The following is a 14,282-nucleotide window of genomic DNA, read 5'->3' as shown; positions in this document are numbered from 1 at the left end:
AAAATAACATGATTATTATTGGAGAAATTGCCAACATAAAACTTCAATCAATCAATAAAAAATATGGCTTTGAGGCACCCAACATTTAGAATAGTTCACCAATCTCTACAGTTATGTAAAGAAACAAATAGTATATATGTTTGCTTGTTTGAACGATGTATGCTTTTTGTCTAATCAATTACATAAGCAACTGGCAGAATGGACCTGGCTAGTTCCTGCACTTCTGTGGTACACTAATGTGGAAATGTAATTTTATTTTTCACATTTATATACAACTTTTTCTTCCAATACACTAGATATCATTGCCTAAACCAGGGATGGGGAGCTTATAGCTTTCCATACGTTCTTGGGCTCCAGCTCCCATCAGTCTCAGCCTGCATGGCCACTGGTGAGGGATGGCCGGAGCTCAGCAACATCTAGAGGGCTTCATGTTCCTCATGCCTGGTCCAGACAGTCAGTAGTAATGTTCTCTTTTAAAGAGAAACTAGGGTCCTGCCAGTTTCCCTTTAAAGGAGTGGAAGGGGACAACTGGCTTTATGGTGCCAACCATTCTGCAGCACTATTACCAACATCACTGGAGAACGGAGTCTGACTGCAGGCAACAGTGTAAAATCAGCTCTATTAGAAAAAGGTTTGGCTCCCATACTTATTATGGTGATGAACAAATGGGAAATTGCCAGCCACTGTTAAGTATATCTTAAGTACATAAGAGGAGCCCTGATGGATGAGACCAAAGGGTTGCCTACTCCAGCATTTCGTTCTCCCACTGGCCATCCTATGGTAAGCCCACAAGCAGGACATGAGTGCAATAGCATTCATTGGCTGCTGCTAGAGGCATGCTGCCTCGGATACTGGAAGTAGCATGTAGCCATCAGGACCAGTAGCCATTGGTAGCTTTATTAGCCACAAACTTTTCTAATGCCCCTTTAACATGATTCACTTGGGTGGCATCACTACATTTGCAGTAGGACATTTCATGATTTTGCTGTTTGAAATAGGGGACTATGAAAGAGGGGACCCTTTTTCTGGTGGTGGTTCCACACCACCACTGGGTGGTTCCCTCCCAGTTGAGCTACGGCAGGTGGCTGCACTTCAGGCTTTGGGAAGCATTAAAGACTCAGTCATGTCCATCAGCCTTCCTGGTGTTAATTTTTGTTCTGCTTGAAGATGACTGGAACATTTTCCTGTTATTGTCATGAGTTTACCAATCTGTCCCCCCCCCCCCTAGATTTCTTTTATTTATTTCATAAAATGTATATACCGCTTGATTGCAGAAAACCTCAAAGCTGTTTACAAAAAAAGAATAAAACAGTAACATTGGCTGCTCCACAGTGACTACTTTGGAAGGTGGTGGATGTTTTTAAACAGAAAATGGAAGGCCATTTGCCATGGATGGTACAGCTACGATTCCTGCATTGGAGATGACCTTTCTGTTTTCCTTCTAACTCTACATTTCTATGAGTCTATGAAACGCAGCATAAATACACGCCCGGGCCCTCCAAGCAGAGAGATTTAAACCTGGACTGTTTGCAAAGGGCAGCACTCTAGAAACGCGGTTTTGTTTTTTTGTTTTTAAGTGTGCCCTTCCTCTTCGATGGCTAAGCCCGCTGCTGCTTAATCCTCTGGAGGAAAGCGACTACTGTGTCCAAGCTCCGTTTGCGGGTGCCAAAACCCTCCGGGGCCCTGAAGCAGCGAGAGGAGCTGCCAAGGCGCGCTCCCCTCAGCCGCCGATGCAAAGTGCGACTGCGGAGCACGCGCTCCTCCCCGGCCAGCCAGAGGCGCAGCACGTGCCCAGGGCGGGCGCCTCATTGTTGTTGTTATTGCTGCTGCTGCTGCTAGGGGATCCGGGGACTTGAGCAGGCCTGGCCCGAGCCGGGTTGAAGGAGGACAAGCCGGCAGCGCGCCAAGTGAGTTCGGTTGCGCGCGACGGCCCCCGCTCCCCCCACCCCCGCCGCCTGTCGGGTCAAATTTCAGCTCCGTCGCCGAGGGGTCCTCTATATAAAGCTTGTCGTAGAGGGAGGCGTGAGAGGACGAGGCCAGGCGGGCAGTGAAAGCGAGCTTGCTTTCTCAGACTGTGGCGAGGTCTGTGTTTCTCTGAAGGGGAAAAAAAGAAGCGCGACGTGGCTGCTGATTTCTGCCAAGAAAGAAAGCAACAGGTAATCTAGACTGATCATGTGCATGCCTAGTTTTCTCCTTCCCCGCTTGGGATTCCGTGAACGAATGCCCAAACTTTCTGCAGGAATAAAGTGTCTTCTGGAGTTTGCTTTTCGCAACTCATGATTTGAAGTAATAATGCCCCAAGCGGGTTCGTAGAGATTGCATTTCCTTGACTGGATGTGAGTTTCTATCAGTAGGCAATGCAAGACATGCCTCTCTGCATTATGGCTTTGAGTTGAAGAATCTAACAGGTTGCAAAGCTTTTGCAGTGCTGGTATATAAATCTTAGTTGGGCTGTTGGTGGAATCTCTAAGCACCTGATCCTAAATAAGCAGTGGGTTGTTGCCAACATGGGAAGTAGCTCCTTTACATAAGGTGAGCACTTTGATGATGGATCTGCAGATTTACAGAAGACCCAAGCTGGGGCTCAGAAGCAGAGCACATGTTTCACACATAGAAGGCCCCAAGCTTGGGCATTTTCAGTTTAAGGTAGGACATGATGTGAACAACTTCTGCCTGAAAGCTGCCAGCTCTAAATCGAAGCCGGGCAATATTAGGCTGAATGAACAAATCATCTGATTTGGCTTTCTGTATGGCCATCTCTAGGGACGCGGGTGGCGCTGTGGGTTAAACCACAGAGCCTAGGACTTGCTGATCAGAAGTTCAGCGGTTCGAATCCCCACAATGGGGTGAGCTCCCGTCGCTCGGTCCCTGCTCCTGCCAACCTAGCAGTTTGAAAGCACCTCAAAGTGCAAGTAGATAAATAGGAACCGCTCCGGCAGGAAGGTAAACGGTGTTTCCGTGCGCTGCTCTGGTTCGCCAGAAGCGGCTTAGTCATGCTGGCCACATGACCCGGAAGCTGTACGCCGGCTCCCTTGGCCAGTAAAGCGAGATGAGCGCTGCAAGCCCAGAGTCGGTCACGACTGGACCTAATGGTCAGGATTCCCTTTACCTTTACCTATGGCCATCTCTTGACTTTAAAATGCTCCCAGCAGTTGCAAAAGCATTCATTTGCAAGTGTCTGAGCTCAGTGATAAGGTGCAACATAATCTGAGGGATTTATTTTCATGTAGTGAGCATAAACCTCAGGACTCTGGGCACATGAGGGAAAGATCCACACATTCTTCCATCTACAGGAATCTTCCCCCTGTCCCTAGAAAACTCAGACCCATAGAGTATAAGGTCTATAATCTTAAAGTGCAAGCATATGATACAGTTCCCAGTACTGTAGAGATCTGATCTCTATGCTGTGGTTTAGCAAATTAACCTACAACTTCCCTATTTTCTTTTGACCTGCAGGTGTCCTTACATAATTTTTGCCTTTTTCTCTGGGCAGAACCATTGCAATGGCAGCTGTGCCTTCTGCTGGGTGCCTTCTGGCAAAGAACCAGTACTACAGAAGTAAGTTTTCTGCCTTGAAAGGAGGACTAACATGATATCAAAATGTTTGTTTCTGTACAGACAGCGACATGTTTAGTGTGCATACTAGTATGGGTTTCATTATTCATGTTTAGGGCTGGCCTTAGATTTAAAAGCACCACAAGCAAGAGGTATATTTGCTTCACCCCTCCTTTTGCTCAGCTCTGGAATATCTTTAATTGTATTTGTAGCCAATTTCTGCATGCATGATTTATTCCTGTCATCTAACCTGTGGCAGGTGCCCCTAACTGGAACCTGTTGCCCACCAAACTTGATTTCCCCCAGCAGTTTCCTGGACCACCTGCCCTTAAAACTAGCTCTGTTTATATGACTCTTCCTGAGGGAATTCTTTGTTTCTCCAAGAAACATTTAATATTGAAATAATCTTTTTAATATCAGTCTTATTTGAATGTATCATATGCATTTGAATCATACTAACTTGCTGTCATATGATGCAACATGATTCCTTGCAATTAACGTTTGCTTACAGAAGTGTAAAAAATTAGCCACTGTTTGAAACAATAGGCACGGATATGTGTTTACTAATCATTTGTTACATTTTAAGAGTTGTTTCTTTAAAAGTAATCGAAGGTGTTTTGAACCTTAAACACTGGTCTGTATGATACTGATTTGATTTCCCCAAATGTAATGTAGGCTCTCTTTTTCACACACAGCACGACTGAATTCTGACTCTAGTGTTTCTTCAAGCAGTTCATCTTGCTGCTCTGAACCCACGAACTCCTTGGATCAGGAAAAAGCACATCATGGTATTGTGACTCTTACTTAAATTATTAGCTAACATCCAGAAAAGTTTAGCATACTTAATGGGAATAATTTGACCTGCCATCCCCAACTGTGCATTTAATTCTAATATGTTTTCAGATAAGACTACAGTATGCTTTGCCTTTTCTGGTATTGTTGCTTCATTAAAATTAATAGCCTTTTTTGTCGCTTTGGTTTTTGTTATTCACCAGCTCCATATGTGTATGCTTTTATAGGGTTACCTGACGTGTTTGAAAGATGCTGGTGGATAAAAAGCTTCTTCCACTGTGAGCCCATGCCTCAGAATGTAGGCAGGAAAACATTGTCAGCCAGCAGGTAAGAACTGCTTCACTTCTGGGGGGACATGATTCATTAGAATTAATATTATTGTGGCTTTATAATCTGGCCACTTTTATGTTGAAAGGAGATTTCCAAAGATTGCTCTGATGCTGATTTTTGTTTAAACTTAGAATAGCTCCTCTTGAAATGAGTGGGTCTGGTTTATTAAAAATGGCAAGTATAGGCCAATTTATTTTAGTGGAGTGGGAGGTTATTAAATTGCCCACTGGCTGCCAATATGTTCAGTGATCTTTTGTTAGTGAACCAGACCATAGAACAATGACAACTATGTGAAGGTTGCCATACAGGTTTCAGGTGCTTGACATTAAAGTTCAGTCAAATATCTGTAGCTCCTTGTTAGGCTTTTCAACTACCCACAAGGTTTTTTTGGTAACAGCATCCTTAGAGTGCAGTCCCAAATTTAATAGGCCTTACTTCTGAGTAAACATTCATAGGATTCTGTTGCAAGTATGCTTGTAATAGACACCCTAAAATGACATTTATACCATCCCTGTTATTTTATTTAAAACATATCTAATGTGTTACATCAAATAGCTATATACATTCCATTGCTGCAGATCAGCTTCTCCCAAGTTGGTACCAATTGTCTGGGATCATGGGAGTTGTATTCCAAAACATTGAAAGGGCCTCAAGTCTGTTCCAGAGGAAATGTGCTTCCTCTGTAACTTAATTTCCCAGGACTTTAGTTTTATATGGACTTTAATATATATACAAATCTGCAGTCAGCTAATATCCATTTACAATAACAATTTTTTTTACAAGTCAAAACAATATTACAAATCTATTTTAAAAAGCAATAAGACTGGAAGCTTTCATTTGCATTCTCTGGTTTTATGGGAAACGGATTTTAAAAAATGTTTTCTGTAGAGCTTAACTTATTATGTATAGAAACAAAAGCACTTCTTTAGTTGTCCAGAGAAATTATCTTCTCACAGCTGGTGTGCAAACGTAGTTTCTTTTTCTTTACTGTTTTCGGGGGAGGGGATTTAAAGGAGAATTCCCATTTATAATCTGTATTGTCAAGCAGCAAAGCAAAGTTAAAAACTTGACATTTCCAAGATCATGTAAGATTTGAATCTTAGACTAATAGGTTGATCTGCAGTTCTGGTTTCTACTCAAACTTGTCAGTAACTCTTTATAGCAATCTTTGATAAAAGGTCTATTCTTAATTTATTTTTTTGACAGTGCTAACAGCTGACTTGGACTCCTACAATGATGTTGCACCCACAGACTCACTTCTTGAAAGACTTGAGGTCTTCCAGGTGGCTGCATTCAGTTGTGTGAAGAAAACAAACTGCTTGAAACTTCCCTTGCAGGAAAAATGCAGATTTCCAAGGATTTATCCATAGTTTATTCTTAAGGCAGCCACTGAAGTTTCCATGTCTGCTGCAGAGTTTTTGATACTGAACAGGTGTTCTATATTTCGTAATGACTCTTCTATATCATTGGAAGAATGCAAATGCAAAGACTTGTTAGGCTGGAGTGTCTGCTAATTATCCAACCTTTTCTTTGCAAAATTGAAAAGCTCTTGCAGACTGTCTGGGGCAAAATGATTCAAGGTTATTTTGTCTTCAAGCACACTCTTGTCTTCTTAGCCTTAAGGGACTTGATCCAGACAGTTGCAATTAGTTCCTACTGGTTTCAATGGGACTTAAGTAGTTATGACAAATTTGCAAATTTCATTAGGACCTAAATTCAGCTAACTTAATCTCAGTCTGTCCCAAGGTTTAAATTTAGATTGTTAGCTCACTTCACACTTAAATTATGTTTAGACAAAATTTGTTCAAAAATGCCAAATGTAGATGTTAAGTTTTAGAAGAAATCTAGTTAAAGCTTCTTCATTTATGGAAGATTTCATCAAATAAATGAATTGTATTTGCCAAACCTAAACATATTGCATGGGAGTAAGTCCCGCTTATTTAATTGGAACTCAGTTCAACACCAGTGTTACCAGAATCTCTTATTCCCATATCAGCTATGTAGAGTGCAATTTACACCACATCTAGATGATATATGCCTTAATGTAAGTAAATAATGTAAGGAGCTGAACCAAAGTACTTGATTTTTCATTGACACTTTGATTGTTCATTGATTCTTTCTGGTAGGTCAGATTTCCACTGTCACCAACTCTAAAGAGTATGTATACAGTCTCATCAGACAACAAGATGAGATTGCTATATGATGCTAATTTAAATATCAATGTCTTCATGCTGCAACTTTTTCATTTGGCATCTTTTATTTTTCTCAAACTTTAAAAATGCTGAAATACTCATCTACAGAAATTTCGGTGACACCATGTGTGTGCTCACCATGCTTGTTTTGCTCTTATGCTACTTACCATGCCTAGACATGTGATGCTTTTACAAAACTAAATCTACTGAGAGAAAATCGATGAGTGTAGGTTAAGTAAATGGCAAAAAGGAGTAAGGCAGAATGTAAAGGAAAAAATGTCTGTTCTAATCTGGACTCACTTTGTTAGAGTTTATTCATCTTTGTACATGTAAAAAGATTTTGTATGGTATTGTCAGAGATTTTGTATAGTATTGTCAGAGTCTTAATGTACAGAATTAACTGGGTGTTTTTTTTACTAAGTTTTATATTAATAAAGCTTGATAAATATATATGCCTTGTGAAGTCATTCATAGTAAATATGCACCTGGAATGTTGGGCCAACTTAGAGGCAATCAGATCAACAACAAAAAATGATTAGTAGGTTAGGCAATCTCCCTTGCCCCAACTCTCTGCTAAAAATGCTCCATCCCAAAGATGATTTTCTTAAAAAATAAAGTCATCTGGGCTTCTCTACATGCTTTGGATCTTATTGTTTGTCCTTACCTTACAATCTTAATTATGGGTTTGCCATTTTTAATTGCCCATTGGCATTTCCAACAACTGATTATTAATGAGTCAGATCAGGGTTTTGTTTTTGTTCTTTAGCAGTTAACAATCACTGAGAGTATTGGATCATAGGAAGCTCTACCTTACACCAAGTCAGATGGTTGGTCTATCAACCTCAGTATTTTCTGTACTGACCAGCAGTGGCTCTCCAGGTTTTCAGACAGGATTTTCTGCCAGTGCACCGTGAAGATGCTGGGGACTGAACTTTGGCTGCTCTACCACTGAGCTATGGTTGTGCTCCTTACATGATACACAGTACAACCACAATCAAAACATTCTGTTCTACTCACTTATCCACTGGAACATTTATAGGTGTCATAAAGATTTAATATGATCTTTATCCAGACCATAAAAAAGCTTGTCACATAAAGGGACAGTTGATGTTCTGATCAATAATGCAGTTGACAGAAAGTAGGGCACCACAAATGTAAAAGAATAAAAGGTTATGGGAAAGTATGTTAAAACAAGGCAGTTCTGTGGCCAAAATCTAATTTATTATAAAGTAATAAACCACTTCTGAATTCATTGCAAGTGCCCAAAGAAATACCAGCAGGAGGCTCATGAAAGAAATACTGTATAAATAACTGGAGACTGTTGCCCCAACTCACTTTGCTTGCTAGCTTCACCTACGTATCTGCCAGCTCCCCCCTTCTTTCACACCTGACCAGTCTCTCCTTCCTTTATACTTGAATAAACACCCATTTTTCACATCTCACTGACCATCACCTCCTAGCCTGCCCCAAGCCCACAAGCTAATTGTAGCTGCATTTAATGAGGGAGGGGGAAAGCACTTCACAGGGTGGTTTGTGAAGTGCTCCTAATCCTCAGTTAAAACAGCTCACCTTTGCTGCCTGCCACTCTGTCATCATGCTGGAGCTGGTGTGGCTACACACTGCAACATGACAACAACCTTACATTTTTATGTGTATAGGGAGAAGAGGCTGTGACATGTACTGCTGCTGGACAATTTCATATCAATGCTGCTTTTTGATCAAGGAATTTAACCGTGTATAGAGGTTGACTAAGTAAAAAGAGTCTGTTGGATCAGTCCAGCCAGCATCCTCTTCTCACTAAGCAGCAGGCATGTTTCAAGTAGCTTTGCAAGGGAGCTATATTATATTAACCATATTAATATCCTTATGTTGTTGTTTAGTCATTTAGTCGTGTCTAACTCTTCGTGACCCCATGGATCAGAGCACGCCAGGCACTTCTGTCTTCCACTGCCTCCCGCAGTTTGGGCAAACTCATGTTCGTAGCTTCGAGAACACTGTCCAGCCATCTCGTCTTCTGTCGTCCCCTTCTCCTTGTGCCCTCAATCTTTCCTAACATCAGGGTCTTTTCCAGGGAGTCTTCTCATGAGGTGGCCAAAGTATTGGAGCCTCAGCTTCAGGATCTGTCCTTCCAGTGAGCACTCAGGGCTGATTTCCTTAAGAATGGATAGGTTTGATCTTTATGTTACCAACACATTAATGGAGTCTGCATTCAGTAATCAAGGCTCAATGGACAAGAGAGCCATGAAACTTGATGAGTAATTTGAGGGAAATCACTATACGTTGGCCTAATCAATCTCACAAGGTGATTGTAAATAAGAAGAAACATCCCTATGTACATCATCCTGGATAAAGGATAGAAAAACCCATGGAAAAAAGTCAGTAGTAATTCATTTATTTTATAGATCTATATCCTACCATTAAAAAAAAAAAAGCTTTCTCATGAGGTGGCAATCAAACGAAGTAGCAGCAGTTTAGGTTTATCCTTCCTCGAGCTTGCGGGCTGATAAGGGCCACAAATAACATTTTCATTTCAAACCTATTTGTGATATTGTTGACAAGGTTTGGGGAACATGTGAAGTGAAAAATGTTCTGCAACATGGATTTGTAAAGTGCAGCTTACTGTGTATGTAAATTGCTAGGCAGAGGCAATCACCAGAACAGCTCAAGTCTATGGATATGCTTGAGCTGCAGTATTTGCACAGCTACAGCTAAAGCGTCGTTTTCCTAGTGCTAACAAGGCTGGTCCTGCTCACTCCTCCCTCTGCCATGCAAGCCTCCATCCCTTCTGAGCAGTTGTGTTGAAAGTCCACAGTGACACTGCATGTTGTTGTTTAGTCGTTTAGTCGTGTCCGACTCTTCGTGACCCCATGGACCAGAGCACACCAGGCACTCCTGTCTTCCACTGCCTCCCGCAGTTTGGTCAGACTCATGTTGGTAGCTTCGAGAACACTGTCCAACCATCTCGTCCTCTGTGGTCCCCTTCTTCTTGTGCCCTCAACCTTTCCCAACATCAGGGTCTTTTCCAGGGAGTCTTCTCTTATGAGGTGGCCAAAGTATTGGAGCCTCAGCTTCACGATCTGTCCTTCCAGTGAGCACTCAGGGCTGATTTCCTTCAGAATGGATACAGTGGTACCCCGCAAGACGAACGCCTCGCAAGACGGAAAACCCGCTAGACGAAAGGGTTTTCCGTTTTGGAGGCGCTTCGCAAAACGAATTTCCCTATGGGCTTGCTTCGCAAGACGAAAGCCCATAGGGAAATCTCCGGGGACCTCTTTTAAATGCTAGCGGTGGGGAGCAAAGCCTTTCCCCCCCCTCCGGCCTTCAGAAGAGGTCCAGGAAGGCTGGCGGGGGCCGAAAGGCTTTGCTCCCCACCGCCAGCATTTTAAAAGCAGTCCGGGATAGCAGGGAAGCGCTTCCCGCTATCCCGGACGGCTTTTGAAGGCAGGAGAGGTCCGCGAAGCCTGGGCGCGCTGATCTCAGCGCGCGCAGGCTTCGGCATGCCGGCAACTCTCCGCAAGCAGCGGCAGCGCTGCCGCTGCTCGCGGAGAGGTCCGCGAAGCCTGGGCGCGCTGATCTCAGCGCGCGCAGGCTTCGGCATGCCGGCAACTCTCCGCAAGCAGCGGCAGTGCTGCCGCTGCTTGCGGAGAGGTCCGCGAAGCCTTGGCCGGACAGCTTTTGAAGGCAGGCGGGGGGTCAAAGACATCCGAACTGAATTCTCCCATTCCCGTCCATTTTAGTTCACTGATGCCCAGGATGTCAATATTTATTCTTGCCATCTCATTTTTGACCACATCCAGCTTACCAAGGTTCATGGTTCTTACATTCCAGGTTCCTATGCAATATTTTTCTTTACAGCACTGGACTTTCCTTTTGCTTCCAGGCATATCCGCAACTGAGCGACCTTTCAGCTTTGGCCCAGCCGCTTCATCAGCTCTGAATCTACTTGTACTTGTCCTCCGCTCTTCCTCAGTAGCATGTTGGACGCCTTCCGACCTGAGGGGCTCATCTTCCAGCGTCATAACTTTTATATGCCTGTTGTCTTTGTCCATGGAGTTTTCTTGGCAGGGATACTGGAGTGGCTTGCCGGTTCCTGCTCCAGGTGGATCCCGTTTGGTCAAAACTCTCCACTATGACCTGTCCATCTTGGGTGGCCCTGCACAGCATAGCTCATAGCTTCTCTGAGTTATTCAAGCCCCTTCGCCACGGCAAGGCAGTGATCCATGAAGGGGCTAGGTTGATGCTATATAGCTCTGGGCTTATGCACTGAGCAACAGAGGCCAAGCTTTGCTAGGGTTGGGGCAACCACTTTCGGAATACATTTTTTAAAGGTTCAATGAATTGAAGAAATCAAGCTTAAGGTATTTGTAAATTAGACTATAGCTGTTAGGTATGGGAAACTTGGACCATTAGTTTATCGGGGGTTTTTCTGTCTTCTGTTCCCCACATACCCACATCAGTTTGTGAATTTTTTGTAAGTCATCATGATAATTGAGCAGCATTTTAGTGCATATTTCTTCTAATATACATATTTTTGCAAAGCCATTTCACCGGTTACATAGTTTTGTATGGTTTTGTTTTTTTTACTAGAATATGAATTTATTTGACAATTTACTCAAGTACGTGTATTTTTGTACTCATTACTTGACTGCACTGAAAAATTCAGAGAAGTGTGAATTTCAAATGATGCTGTGTTTTGGCTAGTGTATTGTTCCAAAAAGTGTGAATTATGTAGGTTTGCTTTTAAATGCAAGCTGAATTGAATTTCTCCCCCATTCCTATTGGCTACTTAAAGTAATCTCCACTCAGTCCAAGTAGCTTCATGAACTGATGTTTTTCTGAGGACCAGTGGCTATTACTCTGATTATTCCTCATGGGACTTATCGTTGTGGAAGCAGCCTGAGTGACTACGTCCTTCTAACGTTATTTTGTGTAATACTTACACTACAAGCATGAAGTGTCTGAAGAAGGAATACAGTGGTACCTCAGGTTAAGTACTTAATTTGTTCTGGAGGCCCGTACTTAACCTGAAACTGTTCTTAACCTGATGAACCACTTTAGCTAATGGGGCCTCCTGCTGCCACCTCGCCGCCAGAGCACGATTTCTGTTCTCATCCTGAAGCAAAGTTCTTAACCTGAAGCACTATTTCTGGGTTAGCGGAGTCTGTAACCTGAAGCGTATGTAACCTGAGGTACCACTGTATTCACAAAAAGAAATGGGAACATATCTTCAGTTTAAACTATTAAATGCATTTATTTCATTGTTCTTTTTCCAAAACCCAGGGACATAAATTTTATATATTTTAGATGAGATAAACAGCTGAAACACTTACGAATGCTTGAGCTGTTGTTTCAATGGATTTCCCTAGGTTGTGTTTTTCCCTTCCTATAATAAAATAATAATGGAGACATTGCTTACTCAATACTATTCATTTGGGAAGTCAAATGCCTACAGCAGCCTCACTTCAAAATTTCTTTGGAAAAAAGAGAGTGTGCAGCACAGCATTTTATCATCTCCACCAGGACTAACATCGTTTGGAAAATATTTAAAGGACTGGTATTTCAGAAAATTGCTTGCTGTTGTTTTGTAAATGACATGTCTTATCCACCTAAGTTTTCATGTGTTCCAGCATTTCTCATTTTAGAATGTAATCAGATGAGGCTAAACATAATCGAGCTGGCATATAAAAGTGAAGAGCATTTGCCCCTCTCAAATGCCAAATGCATTTATGTTCCAAAGACTCAGTGTAGACGATGCCCAAAACCCAGAACTAGAATGAAACCAATTAAATTAACCTTCTTAATATCTTTTCCAAAGTCTTTTCTTGGGATCCACTGGAATGATCTCTGTTATTACTTTGCATTCAGAAGATCCCAGGAACAATCCCTGTCATTTCCAGGTATGGCTGGGAAATATACCCTGACTGAAATTCTAGACAGCCACTGAAAATCAGTGTAGACAACATTAAGTTAGATGGACCAGCATCTGATTCAGTATAAGGCAGCTTCTTATGTATCTCTCAATGTCTATGCCTGAAATATAATTCTTAATAGTTGCAACAGAATCATAGAAAGACTTCAACACCCTTGTAAATATAACTGTTCATAAAGCAAGTTATTAGAAAGATATTCTGAAACCTGTAGGCTCACAAAGAATGGCCATAGCCTTAGAGTACAGCTAGAATGTTTTCAAATGATGGTTTTTGTGAATGTGAGCCAGTGTGGTGTAGTGGTTAAGAGCGGTAGTCACGTAATCTGGGGAACCGGGTTCACGTCCCCGCTCCTCCACATGCAGCTGCTGGGTGACCTTGGGCCAGTCACACTTCTTTGAAGTCTCTCAGCCCCACTCACCTCACAGAGTGTTTGTTGTGGGGGAGGAAGGGAAAGGAGAATGTTAGCCGCTTTGAGACTCCTTAAAGGGAGTGAAAGGCGGGATATCAAATCCAAACTCTTCTTCTTCTTCTTCTGATGTCACCCATGGTTTTGCTGATTGTTACTCATTTTGGGACACATTCCACATGGGGACTGTGCCTAAAATCTCAGTTCTGTTTGCTATAAGTCCAAATGGCCAAAGAAATCTGCATGGGTGGTACAGCAAAAGTGGTGCTAAGCCAGCTAACACCACATCATATCCCTGCACCCTCCTAGTATTTGAAGAGATACTAGTTGCTATGTCTTCCATAAGGCACCTTTGCACTTCTCTTTAGCACAAGCACTCCTGTTATCTGGATATAGCATAAAAGGTGAGCACAGCAAGTGACATGTTTGGGTTTTATTTTAAGTGACGTACTGTATGCACCTAACCGTATGTGTAGTCTCTTTCATGATACCATGATAAGTTCATCATTGACCCGAACTCTGTAGTTTCCCACAGGGCATAATGCCACAAAGTGTTAACATGCTTTTAATGGAAAAATAGGCATTTGTAAACTGGTTTACTGTTTTACAGTGGGGCACAGTGGCTGCATTTCTGCACCAAGCTTTGCCACTTTGTTTCTGGTGGTGGGTTTTTGTGGGTTTGTTTTTGGGAGGATGCTACCTTGGCTGCAGTAAAGGTTCTGCTTTTGACTGAGCACTCCATCAGCTGATCCCAGGGACCAATCCTTTTCTACCAGGCCCTATAAAGCTTGGCTCTCAGTCTAAGCAACTTGAAGAGGCATCTGCCTGACTAAACTCCTGCCACCTTTGGAATATGATATGACACCTGGCCCCTCTGGTTGTCAGCTGCTGCTTTTAGAACTTGACCTCTTTCCAATCTTGAGCTGCAATACCTGCCAGTCTTTACTGCTTCTTACAGAACTGAGTCATTGCCAGTGCTGGACTGTGCTACTCACCTCTGGTCCTATAGGACTAGCATGATTCCTCTACTTGAAAACCTGACAGCTCGGAACCTCACTGCCCACCCGCATTAGAACA

General features: G+C 42.6%; 1 protein-coding gene across 2 annotated transcripts; it reads left to right on the top strand.

Annotated features, from left to right (window-relative positions):
- The first annotated feature begins 2,006 nt into the window (after positions 1-2,006).
- Positions 2,007-7,319, top strand: PPDPFL (pancreatic progenitor cell differentiation and proliferation factor like). Of its 2 annotated transcripts, none has more exons than XM_081014054.1 (5): positions 2,007-2,156; positions 3,494-3,558; positions 4,251-4,343; positions 4,575-4,674; positions 5,884-7,319. In XM_081014054.1, the coding sequence occupies exons 2-5, from the start codon at positions 3,504-3,506 to the stop codon at positions 5,894-5,896; spliced, it is 261 nt and encodes an 86-aa protein (XP_080870180.1). In that variant the 5' UTR covers positions 2,007-2,156; positions 3,494-3,503; the 3' UTR covers positions 5,897-7,319. The 2 variants fall into 2 exon arrangements, with proteins under 2 accessions (XP_080870180.1, XP_080870179.1); XM_081014053.1 differs by having other exon boundaries at positions 3,457-3,558.
- Positions 7,320-14,282: the final 6,963 nt, after the last annotated feature.

This window comes from Podarcis pityusensis (assembly GCF_964106645.2).
Source record: "Podarcis pityusensis genome assembly, chromosome: 7".
NCBI lineage: Eukaryota > Metazoa > Chordata > Lepidosauria > Squamata > Lacertidae > Podarcis > Podarcis pityusensis.
The sequence above is the reverse complement of the archived record's forward strand: the minus strand, read 5'-3'. Positions and strand labels throughout refer to the sequence as shown.